The sequence below is a fragment of the Protopterus annectens genome, chromosome 6.part0, assembly GCF_019279795.1.
Source record: "Protopterus annectens isolate FY-2018-M chromosome 6.part0, PAN1.0, whole genome shotgun sequence".
NCBI lineage: Eukaryota > Metazoa > Chordata > Ceratodontiformes > Protopteridae > Protopterus > Protopterus annectens.
The window spans coordinates 1,966,893,531-1,966,916,748 of record NC_056737.1 but is presented as its reverse complement, the minus strand read 5'-3'; the positions used below and the strand labels follow the sequence as shown (position 1 = coordinate 1,966,916,748).

General features: G+C 41.7%; 1 protein-coding gene across 1 annotated transcript in view; it reads right to left on the bottom strand.

Moving 5' to 3' along the window:
• The window catches only part of CWC22 (CWC22 spliceosome associated protein homolog), a 2,826,743-nt gene that overhangs the window by 1,598,000 nt on the left and 1,205,525 nt on the right, over positions 1-23,218 (bottom strand). Inside the window, exon 7 of the mRNA XM_044073714.1 lies at positions 1,722-1,890. Coding sequence (XP_043929649.1) covers positions 1,722-1,890 — 169 coding nt within the window. The remainder of the gene's footprint in view (positions 1-1,721; positions 1,891-23,218) is intronic.

Sequence of the window (23,218 nt, the reverse complement as noted above, 5' to 3'; positions counted from 1 at the left end):
ATAATGATCCCAAGGTTTTGCCTCTCCTATATGATAATTGACATTTATTACCCAGGATACTACGAAGATAGTCATTTGCTAACAAAATGTTCCAATTGTCATTCAGAACATTCCTGACCACTTGGTGGTTCCTACCAAAGGTAGTAATAAACCTAAGAGTAGTGTTCATTGAGTTATGTGTACGGTCTTTATATTCAAGCAAGGTTTTCCTATCTTGTTTGTCTGTCCATGCACTGGCGGATGCAATATCAAAATTGCAATATCCCCTATCCAAGAATCTATTCCGCAGATCTACTTTAGCATTCTCATAATCAATATTGGAAGAACTGATCCGTTTAATTCTCAAATATTGAGATTTGGGGATATTGTGGATGGTGTGGCGCGGATGCATACTAGATGCATAAAGTAATGAGTTAAATTGTGGATATTTGCGATGAAACTTGGTACTTAAGAGTATGGACCTCATTCCAATACACAGTACCATCCAAAAAATTGATATGATAAAGGTGAGATGTAATAGAGAACTCAATACCCCATATATTGCTGTTAAGATATTCCACAAATTCATTAAGATATGTTAAGTCAGCACGCCACACCATCCAGCAATCATCAAGATATCTCTGCCGGATGTCAATTTCCACCAAATAAATGTTATGCAGGGGATTGTAAATAAGGCATTCCTCAAGATAGGCCATAAAAAGATCAGCATATATGGGGGGAAAAAGAGACCCCCATGGCCGTACCTTGCAGTTGCCAATAGCACTCCCCTTGAAAATAAAAAACATTTTTGCCAAGCACATGCTCAGACATACAGATGAGCAATGTATTAAATCCCGGTGGGTACAGTTCGGCCTTGTCCAACCAATGTTGCAGGGCCTGCAACCCTGCCCAGTGTGGTATACTTGTATATAAGGACTTCACGTCAAGTGTGCACATCAACCATTGAGGCTCAAGTTGTGTATCTTCAATAATTTTCAAAAATTCTGTAGTATCCTGTATTCTTGCCCTTACATGTCCCAGAAGTGGTTTAAGATATTGAGTTAAGAATACAGATAATGGTTCCGTAAGTGAACCATTACCCGATACTAAGGGCCTACCTGGAGGATGAGTAATGGATTTATGTATTTTTGGGAGTAGATAAAAATTTGCTTTGATGGATCCTTAACTTTGAGGTGTTGCGCTGTTTTAGTTGTAATAATACCCTCTTCCACTGCCGTGTCTAGAAATACATCAATCTCCTTCTGAAACCTGTGTGTAGGTCTGGTCTAAGTAATTCTTTTTCTCTCACTGAAGAAGGCATCAGCCGAAACCAGTTTGAGTTTTGATATTTAGACATTATGTCCTTTTGGAATTTATTATAAGATTACCAATAAAGTGGTGGAACTACTCATGCTGGCCTCTAGTGTTTCTTTTGGATGAGCTGAAGTCAGTGCCAAAGCAGGAATCCTTGTAGGCACTGAACAAACAAGATCTGGCTGAACAGCCAGCTCTGAAGCAGCTGGCGCAGATTTAGGGAAACTCCACAGAAGCTCAAGGAACTAGAGTGTTAGCTAAAGGTTGGATCAGTTCCTACAAGCAACTCTACCAAACTGTCAGATCAGATACACTAATGAAACAGTATCTAACCTTTCCTCTCCAGTACTAACTTTACAATTACATTAATAAGCAGACATTCCAGCAACAAAAACAATGAAATACAGATAACAGTCTGATGTGCTCACCTTATCATTTCTGCGGTATCCTTTACGGAAATTCAGAATCAGCCTCTTGAGCATCAATTCTCCAATATGTGGGAATTTGGAATTGATAACTGCCACAACTGCTGCATAAACATGAGTAAAGATGGGTGAGGCACTCTGTGCCTGTAAAACTGATCTTGCTAGTAAACCCCTGAAAGAGAAATGTGTTCAGCATTATTTTTAGAACGAGTTTTAAGATTTACATTTACTGAAGAAGTTAAATAATACGCTAATGAATGCGGCTAGTCGTCATATGTGCAAGAACCCAACAAAATTATCCCAAGGAGATGCATTAATGCAAGAGAACATTAAAGAGACAAATCTGCAGTCAAGTTATCTACCCTACAAGTTAAAAGCCATGATGTACTACTCCTTTTAACAGGTAGAGTAATCACGCAACACCAAGAATGTAAATGACATCTTTCACACAAGACTTCCACTTAAGAGACTTTTTCTGAATTATGCCTTTCTGCACAAATTCAGAAGAGATCTCCCATACAAACCCAGATTGTAAGTACTTCAAATTAAGGGTGAAATTAAATGCTATTAAACACTACTTTGCAGTCACTGTAATCATGGACTTTCATTAGTACTTCCAGTACTTTTCTGAAAATTCTGTGGCTGATTCTATGAATGAAATTTGTTTTTTATGACGCGAGAGTTACACACGCCATGTCTAATAGTTACGGCTGTTTCAATGTATTCCAGTTCCAATGATGTCAAAAACACCCTGGCAAGTACTTCGAAACTCTGCAAGTATACTCAAATAAGGGATCTGAAAGGTCAAATAACAATATGTCATTCCCCTACAAAAAGTGAATTTTACTACCCAGCAGCACATTTTTGGGGGCAAATAGGTTAGAGACAATTTCCACAGGTGTAGTTGTCAACTAATATTTTTGTACTTGTCTTATGGTGTTCTTTTAACAGCGTTCTTCTTTAGGATGACCACAAGACAGGACCCTGCTTAAGGGCTAGCAAGGTGGATAAGTAACCTATTCAAGCAGGGACATGTGTGATTTTCCATGGATCAAAAACAAGGTTCCTCAAGGCTACCCAGGCACGTGCAGGACAGACACCCTAAGAAAGAAGGAGGAAAGAATAAATGCACAGGGAAATATACCACACCTCAGCCCAAAATGTCCAAAACGACAGGAGGGGATAGTGGGAGGGAACCAGCACTAAAACGGTGATCTACTCAAACGCCTACTATTATGGTAACTCCTTACATAATTGCATTACATCCTCCATATAAATCACTTTTGCTGTTTTCCTTACTACTAGGGCAGCGCCAAGAGCTTAACAGGATAGAGGGGCAAACACATCAGGAGGGATGGGCTGCAAAAAGCTTGTGTCCTAGAAGCAATACCTAATCTACAGTGTTCAGACAAGGTATGGGCTGATGACCATGTAACCTATTAACTCAATCTCTCCCATAAAGAGAACAGTAACTGCTGCAGTCAAAGAACAATGGGTTTCCATGGCCTCTTCCAACTTCTTTACATGATGGAAGTAAAAGAACAAACTAAATGAGCCAACCCATTAGAGAAGTCTGCATGCAAACTGATTATCACTGAAAGGACACAAATACCCAGTGTGGTGTACTGATGTTCATGGTTTTACCCAAGCGGCATCTCAGCTGCCTGAAAATAATTATTTTTCCATTGTTCTGTAGGTAAGGGAAGAAAAGAGGGATTTTGACAGTTTATTTAAAGAAACACACCATCACTAACTGCGTAATAAAAGAAGGTTAATTCTAAGACTAACTTTTGTCCTTATGGAAGACTAAAAACGGCTCTCTGAACTAGTGCCTATAGTTCTGAAATCTTCCTGAAGTGATGACAAAAAGTAAAGCTGTTTTCCATATCAGACAATCAAATAGCTCTGAAGAAGTAGGCTCAGAAATACTCTGCGTAAGCATTTCCAGGACACAATTCAAATCCCATGGAACAGTGAGAGCTTTCCTTGGTGGTTTCATATGAACTTGCTTCAGGAAATATTTAGTAGGCTGTATGGATGACAGGAGGAGTTCTACAAGCAACTAGGCAGAAATGGCCTGCAGAAATACTTTTGACAGTGGCACAAAAAAAAAGGAATGACTTGAGAGACTCACATACATACATGTGTGTGTGCATGCATATTTGTGTGTGTGTGTGTGTGTGTGTGTGTGTGTGTGTGTATATAAATATATATATATATATATATATATATATATATATATATATATATATATATCTACACACACACACACACACACACACATATATATATATATATATATATATATATATATATATATATATATAAAATGGTTGAATCATGGGCATTTGTGCTGTGCTAGTGTCCTGATACTTCCTGTACCACGACATTATATAGAATTTCCTTGTGGCAGCTTCCTTGACTCCTTAATTAGGGTTGGTATGTTTTCAGAGAATTGGTGACTAAACAGCAAGAGAGTCAAATCATCCAGGTAGTGAGTTTCACTGTCTAACTTGGGGTTCATCAGGGTCCCCATGCCTAGATTTCCATTTGAAAGGCAGAGAATGAGGTCTGACATTAAACATTTGCATGATCAGGGAGAAGCAAAGATATCTGTACCACAAGGCACTCTTAAGAGCATCCCTAGACTCTCCTCCCTTGCTTTCCAAATCACCTTGGAGAGAAGACAGATCAAAGGGAATGAATAAAGAAACAAGCTTGTCCATACAAAGGAGAAGGTGTCCACTGCCTCACATTCTTTGCATGACATACTGCAGCAGAACTTCCCGACCTGTTTGTGGCTCAGACAAACAGGTCTACTTTTGGACATCCTAACTGTGAATAATCTGAAAAAAATATCCCTGTTTAGCATCCATTACTGGAGATGTGTAGATCTACTTGGCTGGGCTACCACTACGTTCAGCTGGGATGAAATGTATTCTACGCCTATGTTCATCGGGGACATCTCCAAGACAGTTATGACCAGCCTACACAAGGAAAAGAATGGGTCCTCCATTGTTTTCTAATGTAAAATAATGTTATGAGCTGCCACCTACACATCCTCATAGTTACTGAATCAGTGCAACTATAACAAAGACAGCGATCAAATGTCAAACTTTGCAATCTCATTTCACCTGCATTCGGAATTTGTTTACAGCAAACTGTGTCAATACTAGCAAGGCCACAGTCCTGTTTTCTGCATGCTTAAAACAACTATTTTGCCATGGAGATTCACGACCTTCAAGGGGCACTGCTTTTTAACAAAGGACAAAAATATTTAAGGATATTACTAGACATCTCACTCTTCACTCTCTTTTCTCTCAAGACAACACCATGTCTTCTAACTAAAAATGGCTTACAATACTTCTAATCTACACACATATTAAGCACATACAGCCATTCCAATGAATGTTTTAATCCTTAAATTAGAATACATTCTATTCCTAATAGCCAATATCTCAATGCTTAACATATCCTTACTCCAAATTACAGAAAAAGTGTTCCATTTCATAAATTTAGCCCATCACAGACTGCATCACTATATCTCCATCCAGACAGCCAAATGACTACCCACTGCTGCTAGATCCATTTATTTACTTACTTTCAGGATATGTCAGTACAGAGGATCATAGGAGATTACTAGGCTATTGACCCAGAGGTCATTTCAAGCATAGCCATTTCATCCCAATGCAATATCATAGAAATGCTAGTCAGTACCCAAGACTGCATTTAGTAATGACTGACCATGTCCAAAAGGGTTGTAGGCACTACCGCCGTTAAGAATTTACGGTGCCCCATCTACTCGTCCAGCTTCCTCTCGAACAGTGTTATAGAGGTGCTCTGTTTCACATGAACTGGTAGTCTATTCTAGTCGCTGGGAGGTAAATCTGTCCCTCCAGCATGTCCTATTTAAGTCGCAAGCCATATTTAGGTCCCTGGAACTGGTAGCCCTAGTCCAGTTTGAGTTACAGATAAGCAGCAAGTTCATTAGGTTTGGGTCTGAGATTGCACTGTAAGCAATGCACAAGTCTCCCCTCAGAAGTCTATATGATACACAGTATACTGACAGGGAATTTAGTCAGTCTGTGTAGGGCACATGGTCGAGTCCCTTGATCTTCTTTGTTAGAAATTTCTGAGGCGTCTCCAGTTGCTGCAAATGCTTTGTACAGTACATGCCGAATGGGATGTTACACTCAATTATGAACAGGATTAGTGGCAAGTATAGAGGGGTTATAACCTCTTTTGCTCTTGAGGTGATGCCTTTCTCCCTCGACATCAGCAGTGACATTTGCAGAGCCTCCAAGGATGTGCTGTGCGAGAAGTCAGATCCATTCTGGCCTACAACAGAGTCGCAGCAGAGGAATCTAAAACAATAACCAGGCATTCCTATGGGCTTTTACCAGCCTTGAGACAAACATCCGGGGTAGATGGGACAGCAGCTGAATCAGACCTGAGTTTTTTTGGCCTTTTGGTTGACCTTCAATAGAGGAAAATTCCACCACAGCACCATGTGCCAACAATTTAAGACACTTGCTCGCCAGGTAACACCGACAAGGATGAGAGAAGACTGCTATATGGGGTCTTGGGGATGAATGCTTGGCAGATAAAACACTGCATTGTCATGAGAGGCACCAAAACAGAACAGGCACTGTTCCTGACTATCTTTATGGAGAATCTGCTTCCCACACTGACATTTTCCCTTTCTGGATGACATGTAAACTCCCAAAAATAAAAGTGAAAAAAGATAAGGAACCCAAACAGGATACTTTATCTGAAACACAGCTTGGTAACCAGCACAGAAGGAGCTTTCAGACCGATGAGCAATGATGGTGTTCAGACTGGTGGCAAAGAAGTTCCGTACATCACATTTATGTCCTCCAAATCTAAGGCTTTGGTACACTGGCCAGACGTTGGGGCTACCCTTGGCAAAGGATCCCATTTGTGAGGAATATTGCACAGTGATATGGAAGGACATCCTACAAGTCTGAGGATATCCCTTGCAATAAAGCTGTTCTGATGAGCTATGCTTAAAAACTGGTGATGGTAATAAAACACCTTTTTTGAAGGGATGAAAGATGTCAAAGGGAGGAATATAAAAGGCAACATAGAAAAGACTGGACTAAGACTTTTTCAGATTTAATTTGAAACTCAGGCTGTGGAACAGACGCATGATAAATTGAAGGAATGCCAGAGTGCCTTGGGTGAAAGAAGTTGAAATGAGACGGATGTCCAAGCAGAGGTAAATATGAATCCCTTGAAGTGTGCAAAAGGCTATGAATGGAGTCAGACCTATTGTGAAAATCCCTGAAGCAGTAAAGAAAATAAGGGTAAAGTCGTAAAATGAAAGTACAATACCAAGGCAAAGACTCCCTTAGGTAATCTTGAGGTCCAGAATGTCTAGATAAGTCTAGTGAGGTGGGGTGGGAGTCTAACGTTCAGCATTTTGAATTTTGGTACTAGGAGAAATGTTTTCAGCTATGACAGGTCTAACTGCCTTCTTTTTCCAAGTACCACAAAAAGATCTGATAGGATTTGGGGAAAGTTGAAATTTGGTTATTTGGGGAGAGATGCACTGAATCAAAGGGGGTGTTTACTAAAGTTTGTAAACATACTGAATTCTTTTCAGTACCAAAGCAGCGGAAGTTCCCTCTTTCCAGAGATGTATACAACAAGAAGGACTGCCTACAAGATGGGAAAGTAGACCGGGGAAGGGAGGAGAATAGGGCGAATAATGTTCACAAAGAATCATACATTTTTCTTACAAAAGGAGGCCCCCCCCTTCAGATTTCTCTTTTTGGAATCAACTTGCCATTTTTCTTAAAACAGATGTTTAGAGAAATTTTGCTGAAAGGATTTAAAAGGCTTACAAAAGAAATGTCCATAATTAGGTAGTTAACTCCCTTCATACTTGGGGACCAATGATAAAAACTGTAGTTTGAAACTCTCTGCATCAACTTTCCACTTTACTCTAACTTTACATATCTCAGCTGAGGAATTACCAAAAAGTCGTTCCTTCTCAAACATATCAGTTAGAATCTCAGACTCAGTATCCTCAGAAAAGTTTTGCAGTCTGACCCAAGAATTCTTGTGCACAACTGTACCTGTGGCAGTAGCCTTATACAAAACATCCACTACATCATAAATGCACTTCATTTGACTGCTTAGTGACTTAGGAAGTAGAACTGAACATAGAGTAAATAGATTTATTTATTAAATTTTGAAGGTTAGAAATACACTTTTCCATGTGAGCAACAATGAAAATCAAATATTTTGACCCAAGTGTCTGCAAATTAATCAGTCTAAAGGTGGATAAGGCAGCAGGCTCGATGGGGGGGGGGGGATGAGATGTGGAGGATTGCTTGGGGGGGAGGTTGGGCCTGGAGGTTCGGGTCTCTGGAAGGTGGCACAGCTGAGTCCGAGTTTCGGATAGGAGACTCGTATGTGAAGAAGAATGAGAAGACAACACAGATACCAAGTTATGGTAAGTGCATAAAGTACAGTTGTGTACACTTACCATAAATGTAGATGTTCGAGTGTATTCACTGTTGCAGTCATCACATTTGGGTTATCTGCTTGCAATAGCACTCAGTCGGCATGATTAACAAAGTCTTGGGTCCTGTATCGGTTGCTATCCCTTCTTCCGTAACGTCAGGTCGTCAGGGGTATAAAACACAGCCGACGCCATTACATCAGTTTTTCTTGCCGCAGATGTCAGATGCCCCCCTAATGGGAAGCAATTAAACCTATAAATATACAAGGTTATATTTCCAACAAAAAAGCAAATACACCAAAAAGCTTTTGGGCGTAGTAAAGGAGAGTAGAGGTATAGCCAAAATAAGTAAGGGGGTTGGACGGAGGGTAACCAGGACTCAAAAGTGAATACACTCTAACATCTAAATGTATGGTAGGTGTACACAACTGTGCTATGTTCTTCATGTTTCACTGTTGCAGTCATCACATTTGGGTAGATTCCCAAAGCTAAGGATGGGAGGAGAAATTTAGATAGCATTAGGACAAACTATAAGACCCTGCAAGACTGCAGTGGCAAAGCCAGCTCTGGATTTAGAGAAAATTGGCAGATGGTAATGCTTGGTGAAAGTATGTACAGAACTCCAGGTAGCAGCTTCTAGGATGTCCCTGGTAGGGACGCCTCTGAGAAAGGCTGTACAGGTAGTTGCAGCCCTGGTTGAGTGGGGTCTGATCCCCTGTGGGATAGGTTTTCAATGGTGGTTTGTAGCAGAAATTAATGCAATGGCCTATCCATTTGGAAATGGTTTGCTTTGAAATAGCCTTCCCCTCTGCCCCTACAGCAAATGCCACCAGCAGTTGTTCAGACTTCCTTTGAGGTTTAGTCCTGTCCAAGTAGAATCTAAGTAGTCTGTGCACATCTAATGAGTGCAGTATCTGTTCCCCTTTGTTCTGTGGATTAGGAAAGAAGGTTGCCAAATGAATGGACTGATTAAGGGCCACCACTGGATACCACCTTGGGCATGAAGGAGGGACTGGTCCTGAGGGACACCCTGTCCGCATGAAAGATGATGAAAGGCTTCACTGCCATAAGAGCCTGTAATTCAAGATACCATTCTTGCTGAAATGATTGCTAAAAGAATGTTTTCCAAGAAAGGAATTTTAAGTCTGCAGTAGCAGCTGGCTCAAAAGGGGGAAGAGTGAGTTTCTCCAATACAAAGTTAAGGTCCCAGGCTTGAGTTGGAGCTCTCCTGGGTAGTCGTAAATTTTTGGCTCCTCTGAGGAACTGCTTTAAGCAGTGGATGAGAGAAGGTGGGAGATTCTTTTATAATGAGCTGAAATGGCTGAGGTGTGAATTTTGATGGAGGAGAAAGACAAGCCCTTGTGAAGCATCTCAGTTAAGTATTGTAAAATCTGAAGTAAATTGGGCACTGCTGTTCTCATCCATTGAGAGTGGTTCCAGGCACAGAATCTTTTCCATTTTTCAGCATAGGATTTTCTATTAGTAGGCTTCCTTGCCTGTAAAATGATATGCATCACTGGTTTACTAAGGGATGGTAAAGGAGAGATTAGGTAATTAGCCAGGCTGCTAGGTTCAGTGTTTGAAGCTGAGGGTGCAGAATCTGGTTCTCCTGCTGAGATAATAGGGTACGAGTCTGAGGCAGGTGTCATGGGGCCAACAGTGACCCTGAGCAAGAGGGGGTACCAGTATCAGCGTGGCCAGTCTGGTGCAATCAAAATCGTCCTTGGTTTGTCTTGTTTGATCTTTAGTAGTACTTTGGAGAGCAGAAGCAGAGGAGGAAAGGCATAAACTGATAGGGTTTTCCAGCTGAAGGACAGAGCATCCACTTTCCAAGCTTGTTTGTGGGGTGTCCTTGTGAAAAATTTGTCCAATTGATAGTTCTGGGGGGAGGCAAACAGGTCTTTATCTGGGCTCCCCCATTTCCTTGTCAACATGTTGAAAATCCTTGGTTCCAATTTCCACTCGTGTGGGTCCATGAGGTTTCTGCTTAGTTCGTCTGCCAGTGTATTTAGTTTTCATGGCAGGAATTGAGCTTGTAGATGCATCTGGTAGCTCAGGGCTGTGTTCCACAATGCCATGGCTAGTCTGCAGAGGGGGTAAAAATGTGTACCCCCCTGCTTGTTTATGTACCACATAGTGGTGTTGTCCTTTTTTACCATTAATTGTCCTGGAAGAATGTGGTCCTTGAAGACTGTCAGAGCATTCTGTACAGCTAACACTTCTTTTTGACTGATATGCAGGTGCATTTGACTTGGGTTCCATTTGCCCTGAATGCACTTCCCTGCTAGGTGTGCCCCCATGCATAGTCTGATGCATCTGTTGTTAGGGTTTGGGCGGCAGGGGGTAGTGTAAATGGTAGTCCCTTGTTTTGGTGGCAGGCCTCTGCCCACCAAAGGAACTCTAGGCACAGGCAAGGTATGATAGGAATAATTGCTTCTAGATCCTGAGAATGTTGACCCCATAGGATTTTTAGATACCATTGTAGTTTCCTCATATGCAGTCTGGCATATGGAATTAGAAGAATGCAGAAGGCCATGAACCCCAAGGCTTGTAGTATTTGCCTTGCAGATAGCAGGGTTTTTGTGGCCACTTGTTTGAAGTAGGTTGTCAAGTTAATTTGTTTCTCTGGCGTGAGGAAAGCCATCTGGGAAGTTGTATTCAAGCTTGCTCCCAGGAATATAATTTGTTGACAGGGTACCAGGTGTGATTTTTTTCATTTATGGTGTACCCCAGACAAGTTAGCACCCCTTGTATAAAGGCCAGATGATTCAAAAGTATGTCCTGGCTTTCTGCCTGAATTAGACAACTGTCCAGGTATGGGTATATCGGAACATTTCTTTGCCTGCAAAATGCAATGACCGGAGCTAGGCACTGTGTGAATACCCTGGGTGCAGTAGATAAGTCAAAGGGCAGTGCAGAGAACTGATAGTGCGTGGAGCCTGCTTTGAAGCGTAGGTATCTTCTGCAAAATTCCCTGATCGGGATGTGCAGGTATGCTTCCGTTAAATCTAGTATTACCAACCAGGCATCTTTGCCTAGCATAGGGAGCAACTGGTGAAGAGTCAGCATCTTGAAATTTGGAATCACCAAAAAGGTGTTAGACAGGTCCAGGATAGGACGCCATGAATTGTCTTTTCTGGGTACCAAGAAAAGTCTTAAGTAGAAACCTTGTCCCTCTTTTCCTCTTCTGGTACCAACTGAATAGCCCCCATGCTTAAGAGAGAAAGTACTTGTTTCTGGGCCTGTGCCCACTGATCTGGGGGTAGATCTGGCCACCCGCTTGGTGTTGGTAATGAGTGGAAGTGAAATCTGTATCCCTGGGAAAGTACATTTAATTCTTTGCATGAAGAGCAATCTTTCCCCCCCAAAGGGGCAGTCAGTTGAGAAGTGCTTGGCAGTTTTAAAAATAAGTCATTGAGACAGTTTACCATAGGGGGAGTTTTATTACTCCCAGATTTGGAAGTGAAGGCCCCCCACTGCTTAAGTCCTGTGCGCACCCTGGGACTGAAGCCTTGGAGCTCTGCTGGATCTGGGTTTGGACGGAGAAGGTCTGGAAGAGGAAGGAAAGGACCAATTCTTGGAAGACCAATGCCTACTAAACCTTGCAGGTTGTACTTCTAAAAAATCTTTAACAGTTTGCATAGATTTAGCTTTTTCCTCCATCTTTTTAAGAACTTCTTCTGCCTTGTTACCAAACAGGTAGTCCTGGTTTAAGGGAGTATCCAGTAATTTCGCTTTAACATGATCTGGCAAGGATTGCTCCTTAAGCCAAGCATGCCTTCTAAGTACAGACCCGGTTACAGCAGCCCTGCAAGATGCCTCTAGTGAATCAAAACCACATTGCAAAGTATGTTTTCCAACTTGTTCAGCTGAATGCAGTAAACCCTGTAAATCCTTATTTTCAGCACAATCAGGAATCAACATTATTTTCTGTTTAAACAATCCAATAATATGCTGCTGATACCTTAACATATGAAACTGACAGTTTAAGGCCCTAATGGCCAAAGTTGCAGAAGTGTATACCTTCTTACCCCATCTATCCAGCACCTTGGAGTCTCTATCAGAGGGGGTAGGACTTTTGGCAGCAGTAGCTTTAATGCCCTTGGGTCCCTGTGAAATGGTCTCAGGATCAACAGTAGGATTTTTAAAAAGGAACTTGTGAGAGTCAGGGACCCTGTTGTATCTATAAGGTTTTCTGGGAGCAGGAGGCAAAGAGTCAGGGGCCAAGCTAGATTCCGAAAAGGCATCATCAACAATGTCTAGTACAGGAGGTATGGCTAAAGGCCTGTGCTGCGGCAGGAGTAAGAAATCCCTAAGCCTCTTTTTAGAATCAGAAAAATCCTGACTTATACATCGAAAATGCTCCCTGAGAGTATGCAAGGTTTCACCAAAAGAAAAATCCTCTGGGGGAGAAGCAGAGGGAATAGAGTCCTCAGCATCAGAATCCTCATAGGTAGACAAGGTTAAATTCTGGTCATCAGAGGAAACAGAAAAATTCAGAATCTTGGTCAGAAGTATCATAAGCAAACTCAGTCCTAGGACTCTTAGAGGGGGAAGGCTGGCTTCCCCTGATTAAAGTAATAAGGTCTTCAGCCATTCTTATCATTTGTTTTTTAGGCATAGAGGCCTGACCATGCAGTCTGGGCGTCAGTTTTCTAGGCATGGTTCGAGTTTTAGGCCTTGAAGAAGAAGATGGTGTCAGTTTAATACACAAGTCAGTAGGCCTGAATACACCCACAGAAGCCGGTGCCTGCACAGCGGCTCCGGACCCATCCAAAGTAGAGACATCCGCAGGTTCCACAGTTGAAGCATCTTGCGGCATACCAGATTCCGAATGGGTCCCAGTAGAGGCCTGCGAATCTGAAGTAGTGGGTATCAGGGGCTGAGAAAGCGCCTCACTGAGTACCGGCAAACTGGCGACTGGCTTAGGTGAAGTGTCGTTGGGAGCCTTGGACATAGATGGCCTGTCTCTGTCTTTATCGTTGCGTTTTTTCGGAATATTGGTAGTCAGATGGCTTACTGAAGACATATCAGGATAATTAAACAGAGCACCAAAATATTTAGAAGCGAAAATATACAGACGACGGATAGTTCATGGTTTAAATAAGCCACAAAACTGACAGCGAGGTACGTAGTGGTCAGGGCCTAGGCAAGGAATACAGTACGAATGAAAATCTTTATGAGGTATTTGCTTTCCACAAGTAATGCAATTATTTACTTTTACTGACATTGGTTTAAAGCAAGAAAAAGTTTCCCCAACGGGGTACTTAGCTTTTAGTTGAAGACTTCGGTTCTGAAACTCAAAAATGAAAATTTCAGGAGTCGGCCGACCTGCACTTACGAAATGCTTCTGCTTCGGGCACCGCACGGCAAGAAAGACTGATGTAATGGTGTCGGCTGCATGTTTTATACCCCTGACGACCTGATGTCATGGAAGAAGGGATAGCAACTGACGCAGGACCCAAGACTTTGTTATTCAGGCCGACTGAGGGCTACTGCAAGCAGATAACCCAAATGTGATGACTGCAACAGTAAAACACGAAGAACATCTAATAATTTCACAGGAAACGACGCTCTCATTCTGAGACTGCCACTATCTTTTTACACAATACCTCTTTCTAGTCATTGCATAAACTAAAAATAGTGCAGTACATACTTGGTCGTGCACTGTATTACAGTTAGATATAAAACACACTGTCTAGGTACACTGAAAACAATCATAATAAAACAGCAGGATTGTTTCAATGCAGCCATTAAATAAAATTAAAAAGGACAACTTTTGTAGCAATTCTTATTCTTTGCTCTCTAACTTCAACATCAAATTGCACCTTCACATCTAATACTAGAGAAACATATTTGATGTTCTTGGATAACCATAAATGACTTCTTGAGCTTAACTGTCATGGCCATTAATTACTTAGAATCACAAGTACATTAATTATATGATTGTCAATCATTTCTTAACTGCCATACCTTGCTTAGTCACGCTTGTTGTACTAAAGAGACACAAACACACACTTCAGGTTTGTTGTCCACCCTACCTTTCAGGTCCTGTACGAGTAGCCGTTAACGTAGCAGCATTTCAAATGAAAGAAGGTTGCTGTCTGGGCTAGTCCTGCATGGGGTGAAAGCAACATACGCAAGTTCGAATGTTTTAAAATCTGTGTGTGCAGCTTTTGTATGACAGCCGAATGCAGACATTTGCATCCTTGAAGAAATGTTTTTAATGCAATTTTGTGCTGGATTTGTCTTTAGGGGAGCTTTAGCTCCCCCAAGCCCCCCCTCCCCCCGATAATTCCTCCACCGTCATACACTCAACCTCACTTACCTCAACCTGGTTAGTTTAAATTCCATGGTAAGTGAGGACTGAGTTTACATGTATGTTGCAACCCACAGTTTGGGTACCTCTAAGCTAGACAATTTCACTAGGATTAATTACATCTGCCTGTTTCACTTTACTAGACCATGAAAATAAATATCTTTTTATAAAGGTCTTAAAGGTCTGATCTTGTAAGCTTTTTTGTTTTTTACATCTATATTATATCATCATTTAAGGTACAGGCAAACGTTAACAGAAAAGAAAAATTATTTTAACATTTTTCCATTTAAATAACAATGTGCATCACATTTTCTTTGCTACTGTCTAACATTACAAAAAAGTGGTGAATTTCTGCCTTTCTGTAAACCTCATTCCTCTGTTATTATGCATGCATTGTTCCCACAATTTCCACTTACTTCTATGTAATTTGCTACTTTCCTTTTCTAAAGATCAGTCTTCAGTTTTTATCTTTCTCAAAATATTCAATACTTCAAATACAGTTGGTGTAGACTTTGATTTCCATTTTCTAGTAAATGTTTTTTTAGCAGGCAGTAGAATTAAACTGAACAAGGCCTTACTATGTCTAGGCAATTCAAATACTGTTTCCCCAGCTTAAAAGAATCATTTCTTTTCTTGCAGCCATTTGCTCACCCAATATTTGTGATAAGAGTACTGTTGGGAATGTTTAAAATTTGCCAAATCATATGTTTCCAGTTAACATTTTCTTCTCCATCACACCTCCAACACTGGCTGTCTACCTGATTAAAAATTCTTTGAAGTCTGCTTGGGGCATAAAAACACCTATGAAGACATTTCCAAGCAAAAATCATAAACCTTTTGGATTTGGTTGCTTACTTGGGAGCCATACATATGTCTTCCCATTATTATCTTGTTAATTATCCCTTTTTTAACAGCTGCTTCTGTTCTAGATTCAACTAAGAACTTTACCAGACCAGGTCTTTCATTTCAAATTCCGCTATCCATTTCTTTGCCTATACTCCTTAGATCAGGCCCTGGTAGGGAAAGCAGTCTGTAGCCTGCATTCCAAATGTCTGTCGTGCTCCACTCTTACCTTTCCAACTTGAATCATTTGCTCCCAATATCTTGGTTCCTTTGCCAGATCCTCCAGTAAATTCCAGCCCACCCTTGCTTATTTTCTTTACCACTACTTGCAGTCATCCCTGTTGGCAAAATCTCATTTTCCGTTCTCGTATAGGCTTAGTTCTTATAATAATTTCTGTCACTCTATAAACATACTTTGTCCTCCTAAACTGTCACCCCCTAAACATATGAAAAGCTTAAGTACCTAGTCCCTAATTCCTATATCTGCTTTTCACCCACTGCATGAAGTGTCCTATATAAATTTTGCTAGCCGAGAACTACTCGTATGGAATGTTCTCATGTACATACTCTGTATTGCCTGTATAATAGCTTTGATTTGAAAATGATTACTTGTGTACTGTTTTTTTCACCTATTGTATAAACTGACAATATTTACTAAATGTCTTTATTAATGTAAATTCTGTTTTGTATGTGAAATGTCTTATATGTGGAGCTTTTCTCCCCGGGACTCCACTGAAAATGGGCACTTCTGGCCCAGCTGGATCATCCTGGTAAACAAATGCAAATAAGTAAATAAATAAACCTTTTACTCACACCTCACTAACTATGACTGCCCTTTTCAAGTGGGACACAGTTAGAAATTAGGGTTTTTGAACTTCTGTCCCCTTCACAGAAATAAATGCAAAGTCAGCAATGGGATTTGTGAAGAGAAATATTAAAATCTGGAACGTTAATAAAGTTTATCTGGCTTTCTGGAAATGGAGGGTTATGAGTCAGGAAAAATAAAAGCTGCATTAAAGGCATCCTTCAAAGCTCCAAGAATAGGAGGAATAGCTGAAGACTTGGAAAAAGTACAGCTGTGTACACTTAACATAAATGTAGATGTTCGAGTGTATTCACTGTTGCAGTCATTACATTTGGGTAATCTGCTGGCAGGTTGCCCTCAGTCAGCCTGAATTCCAAAGTCTTGGGTCCTGCGTCAGTTGCTGTCTCCTCTTCCATGACATTGGGTTGTCAGGGGTATAAAACAAGCAGCCAACACCATTTTCTTTAGTTTTTCTTGCCCCAGATGTCAGGTGCCCCCAAAAAGGTAGCAAAAATATATATGTATACAAACTATATATACATGCATCAATATAAACTTTACCTTCATCTACAAGCAAATACACTACATAGGTTGTAGAACATATAGAAGGAAAGATAAACTCCAGAATGAAAGAGTGATGGTGGGCGGGTAACCCGGACTGCAACAGTGAATACACTCGAACATCTACATTTCTGGTAAGTGTATACAACTGTACTATGTTCTTCATGTTTCACTGTTGCAGTCATTACATTTGGGTAGAATCCCAAAGCTATGGTTGGGAGGCTGGAGCTAAACAGCATTAGGTGCGGCTATAAGGCCCTGCAAAATTGCAGTGGCAAAGCCTGCACTGGACTTAGAGTAGAGAGGCAAATGATAATGCTTTGTAAAGGTGTGAACAGAACTCCAAGTAGCAGCCTCTAGAATGTCTTTGGTTGGTACTCCTCTGAGAAAGGCTGCTGAAGTAGTTGCAGCTCTGGTGGAATGAGACCTAATGCCGTTGGGCACAGGTTTACCATGGTGTAAGTAGCAGAAACTAATGCAGTGGCTTATCCATTTTGAAATAGTCTGCTTTGAAATAGCCTTTCCTTCTGATCCTGCAGCAAATGTGACTAGTAACTGCTAAGTTTTTCTTAGAGCTTTTGCCCTGCTCAAGTAAAATCTTAGCTGTCTGTGTACGTCCAAGGAATGCAGAATTTTCTCCCCCTTGTTCTGCGGATTTGGATAAAGTTGGCAGATGACTAGTTTGATTAAGAGCCACACTGGAAGCCACCTTAGGCATAAATGTTGGAATTGTCCTCAGAGATACCCTGTCTGGTGAAATATGATAAAAGGCTCCACAGCCATGACGGCCTGTAGCTCTGAGACTCTTCTTGCTGAAGTAATTGCTAGTAGCAGAGCTGTTTTCCATGATAAGAACTTTACAGCAGTGGTAGCAGCTGGCTCAATTGGAGGCAGGGTGAGCTTTTCCAACACATAATTGAGGTCCCATGCAGGTATTGGTGATCTTCTAGGAGGCCTAAAATTCTTGGCTCCTCTAAGATACTGCTTTAGTAAAAGATGAGAAAAGATTGGTGGCTCTGTATTGTAATGAGCCGAAATGGCAGAGGCATGGATTTTAATTGATGAGAAAGATAGGCCTTTGTCAAGTAACTCAGTCAAGTATTGTAATATCTGAGGAATATTTGGTTCTGCTGTATCAGTTCCTTGTGCTTAATTCCAAACATAGAATCTCTTCCATTTATCAGCATAATATTTTCTAGTACTAGGCCTTCTGGCTTCCAAAATGACATCCATCACAGCTTTACTGAGAGAGGCTGTCTGTGTAACTACATGATCGGCCATGCTGCCAGGTTCAGTGTCTGGAGCTGATTGTGCAGGATCTGATTGTTTTGCTGGGACAGTAGCTGAGGTCTTTGAGGTAAAGTCCAAGCTGGGTATTGAGACAAGTTCCTTATGATTGGGTACCAGTATTGGTGTGGCCAGTCCGGGGCAATTAGTATCATCTTTGGTTTCTCTTGTCTGACTTTTAGGAGTACCTTGGGAAGAAAAGGCAGTGGAGGAAAGGCATAAACTGATAGGTTTTTCCAACTGAAGGATAGGGCTTCCACTTTCCATGTTTGTCTGTGATAAGTCCTTGTGCAGAATCTTTTCAATTGATAATTTTGAGGAGAGGCAAATAGATCTATGTCTGGGCTCCCCCATTTCCTTGTTATCATGCTGAAGACTTGTGGATCTAGTTTCCACTCGTGAGGATCCATAAGGTTTCTGCTTAAATCGTCTGCCAGAGTATTTTGTTTTCCTGGCAGAAATTGAGCTTGAAGATGTACTTGGTAAGTCAAAGCTGTGTCCCACAGTGCCATGGCTAATCTGCAAAGGGGGTATGAGTGCGTGCCACCCAGCTTGTTTATATACCACATGACTGTGGTGTTGTCCATCTTTATCAGTAGTTGTCCTGGATGAAGTAAGTCCTTGAAGACTGTCAGGGCATTTTGAACAGCTACCATCTCTTTCCGGTTGATATGTAGATGCATTTGTTTTGAGGTCCATATGCCCTGAATGCATCTTCCCGCCATGTGGGCCCCCCAGGCATAATCTGATGCGTCTGTTGTTAAGGTTTGGCTGGCAGGGGGTAGAGTGAAGGCCTATCCCATGTTTTGGTGACATGCCTTTGCCCACCATAGAAACTCCTGTTGTAGGCAGGGAATGAGAGGAATCATTGTTTCCAGACTGTGACAATGTTGATTCCATAGGCTTTTTAGGTACCCCTGAAGTTTCCTCATATGCAGTCTTGCATATGGAATCAGTAGGATGCAGGATGCCATGAAGCCCGAAGCCTGCAGAATTTGTCTTGCAGATAACTGGGATTTGGTTGCCATCAGTTTGCAGTAAGTAGTCAGTTGCCTTTGCTTGTTTGGCGTGAGGTATGCCATCTGGGCAGTTGTATTCAAGCTTGCACCAAGGAATGTTACTTTTTGAGAGGGTACCAGTTGTGATTTCTTTTCGTTTATTGTGTACCCTAGGCATGTTAGAAGCCTTTTCATAAACGCCATGTGTTGAAGAAGAATGTCCTTGTTTTCTGCATGAATGATACAGTCGTCCAAGTAAGGATATATTTGTATACTTCTTAGTCTGCAAAATGCAATTACTGGTGCCAGGCACTTAGTAAAGACCCTGGGTGCAGTAGATAAGCCAAAGGGCAGTGCAGAGAATTGGTAATGCATTAAGCCAGCCTTGAATCTGGGGTATCTTCTGCACAACTGCCTTATTGGGACATGCAGGTATGCCTCTTTTAGGTCTAATGTCACCAGTCAAGCATTCTTGCCCAGCATGGGCAGAAGCTGCTGCAAAGTCAGCATTTTGAATTTCGGAATGTCCAGTTATGTGTTCAAATTTGACAAATACAGTATTGGCCGCCAGGCCTTGTCCTTTCATGGTACCAAGAACGGTCTTGAGTAAAAACCTTGTCCTTTTTCCTGTTCTGGTACTGGCTGAATAGCCCCCATATCCATGAGGGACGTAACCGGTTTCTGTGCCTCTGCCATTGATTTTTTGGCAGATCTGGCCAACCGTTTGCCATTGGCAGAGTATGGAAATGGAATCTGTATCCCTGTGATACTGTGTTCAGCAACCACTTGTCCTGGGTTATAAACTGCCAATTTTTAGCAAAAAGCACTAATTTTCCCCCTAAGGGTGCTGCCAAAAGATAAGTGCTTGGTGTAGGCAAAGGGAGGTCATTGGGACTGTTTTCTGTAGGTTTGCGCTTTATCTCCTCCAGATTTGGAGGTAGAAGCGCCCCATTGCTTTGACCTGTATGAATCTTGTGCCTGGTATCTGGAACCTTTAGGGCATCTGGATTTGCCCCTTTGAGCTCTGTCTGACAAAGGAAAGAACCAATTTTTTGTAGGCCAGTGTCTACTGAATCTTGATGGCTACACTTGTAATAAGTCTTTTACAGTTTGCATAGACTTAGCTGTCTTCCATTTTCTTTAAAACCTTTTCTGCCTTAATACCAAAGAGAGTATCATGCTGTAAAGGTGCGTCTAGTAATTTAGCTTTAACATGATCAGGCAACTTTTGTTCCTTTAGCCAGGTATGCCTCCTAATCACAGATCCAGTAACTGCGGCCCTGCAGGAGGCCTCTAAGGAATCAAAACCACAATGCAAAGTATGCTTTCCAACCTGTTCAGCTGCATGCAATAATTCCTGCAATTCTTTACTTTCTGCACATTCAGAAATCAACATAATTTTCTGTTTCAGCAATCCCATAACATGTTGTTGATACTTGAGCATATGAAACTGGCAGTTTAAGGCCCTAATTGCCAAGGTTGCAGATGTATAAACCTTTTTTCCCCATCTATCCAGGGCTTTTGAATCTCTGTCAGAGGGGGTAGGATTTTTTGCTGTTGAGGCCTTAACTCACTCTGGACCCTGTGAAATAGTTTCAGGATCAGCAGCAGGGTTTCTGAATAGAAATTTGTGCGAGTCAGTGACCCTGTAATATCTGTCAGGCTTGCTGGGAGCCGGAGGTAAGGAGTCAGGGGTCAAGCTTGACTCCGAAAACACATCATCCACAATGTCTAAAATAGGGGGTATGGCTAAAGGCCTGTGCTGGGGGAGAAGGAGGAAATCCCTGAGCCTCTTTTTTGACTCTCCCAGTGAAAATGCTACCTCAAAGTATGCAAGGTTTCTCCAAATGAATAATCCTCAGGAGGTGATGCAGATGGTATAGGCTCCTCAGCATCAGAATCCTCATAGGGAGGTACAGATAATTCCTGATCAGAACAGGAATCTGAAGAAATAGAAATCTGATCTGAAGATTCATAATCAGTGTCTTGCCTAGGCCTCTTATCTGGAAGGGGATGAGAACCCTTGATCAAGGTAATAAGGTCTTCAGCCATTTTGATCATCTGTTTTTTTAGGCACGGAGGCCAGTGCACGTGGCTCATGCGTCGGTTTTTCAGTTTTAGAAGTTTCTTTTGTCTTTGGTTTTGCAGCTGTAGTCGGTTTGATATAAAAATTATTGAGGCCTGAATACACCCTCAGAAGCCGGTGCCTGCTCAGCGGCTCCGGACCCATCCGAGGGAGATACATCCGTGGGTCCAATACTTTGAGCATCTCGCGGCATGCCGGACTCCGCATGGGTGTCGGTAGGGGCCTGCGACTCGAAAGTAGCGAGTATCAGGGGCTGCGAAAGCGTCTCACTGAGTACCGGCGACTGGCTTAGGAGAAGCTTCGCCGTCGGTTTTGGAGCTCGACCATCTCTCTCTCTCTGTCCTTTTCTTTGCGTTTTTTACTCCGGTAGTCAGCTTGCTATCCAACGACATTTCTGGGTAGTTAAATATGTTTCCAAAATACTTTGAGGCAAAAATATACAGACGCTTAATAGTGCGTTGGTTAAATCTAGCACAAAACCGACAGCCAGACATGTTGTGATCAGGGCCTAGGCAAGGAATACTGCATAAATGGAAATCCTTATGAGGTATTCGCTTCCCACAAGTAATACAATTATTAACTTTTAGTGACATCGGTATGGAGCAAGAAGAAAGTTTCCCCAACGGGGTACTTCGCTTTAGTGAAGACTTCGGTTCTGAAACTCAAACTCGAATATTTCAGGAGTCGGCTGACCGGCACTTGCAAAATGATTCTGCTTCAGGCACCGCATGGCAAGAAAGACTAAAGAAAATGGCGTTGGCTGCTTGTTTTATACCCCTGACGACCTGACATCATGGAAGAGGAGACAGCAACCGACGCAAGACCCAAGACTTTGGAATTCAGGCCGACTGAGGGCAACCTTCCAGCAGATTATCCAAATATAAAGACTGCAACAGTGAAACACGAAGAAGATCTGCCTACCGAGTAACTCAAATACATTTTATAAGATTCCATAATGTCCTTCCCTTCCCATTTAAATAAATCTTTCATTGAGATTTCATACCATCAAAAGGGATTTCATCAATAGGAGAATCTGAAGACACAGTGTCCTCAGATACAGTCTCACAGGAAAAAGGGGATGATAACGGTGAAATATAGTCATGTCCTTCCACATCACATTCAGACAGAATCTCTTCTGAGGAAGATCTGTTTCTTTTAACCTGGGTAGAAGCTGGAGTCAAAGACTGTGAAGACTAAATGGTCTTAAACAGACCATGGAGAAAGTTGAACCAGCCCTCCTGAGAACCTTTCTGTATAGTAAGTGTAGAAGCAGGAGGAGAGGAACAAATGTTTCACTTTCTGCGTCTTTTCCTTAGAGGTTTCAAGCCTGGTATTATGGGAGAAGAAACCCAAAGGGCAAGCTTTCATAAGCAGCCCAACAACTTCTTCATCAAGACCTGGTAAATGCATCCCTCACCTTCTGTAAAAATAAATGAGGCAATCTCCTCTCAACATCTGCTTGACATGCTGATTTACCAGATCTGCAATGTTCCTGGGTCTTAGTGGTCTCTCACATCAGAGAGACCAACAGAATCAGACTGACAGTATTAGACATGCACAACTATAAAACCAGAGACTTCGGTCAAGCATCACATAAGAGTTGCTCATCAGATTCTCCTCAGAAACCTCTTTTGACAACAACTTCTGCTAAGGGAGGAATCACTGACCAGGTGTTGGGACGCCATAGTCTAATGCAACAAATACCTCAGGCATCATTTTCAAGAAAAAAGTTACAAGTTGTTCAGACCACAACATACAATCTTATGAGTGAAGGAAAGACAAATTTCACAAGACCAAAGTTGTGCTGCTCTCCCAAGTAGCATACACAAAGCATTAAGAGCAACCTTGTAAGGGATTTGTCCAACACATGATTTGACCTGACAGACATATGATTAAATAACTTCTACAGAGAAAGAGAAGGTTCTCCAGCAAGGATACTTATCTCTCCAAAAATGTAGCGGAGGCCAAATGCAAATATCAATGATGCTAAGCTGACAACAGTCTGACTAGGTGAACATAACAGCAAGAAAGTTCTGATATCTGTATGTTCCTGTTATTCCTGCGGGCATACATACAGAGTGAGTGGACGGCACACACAGCTATGTTGACTG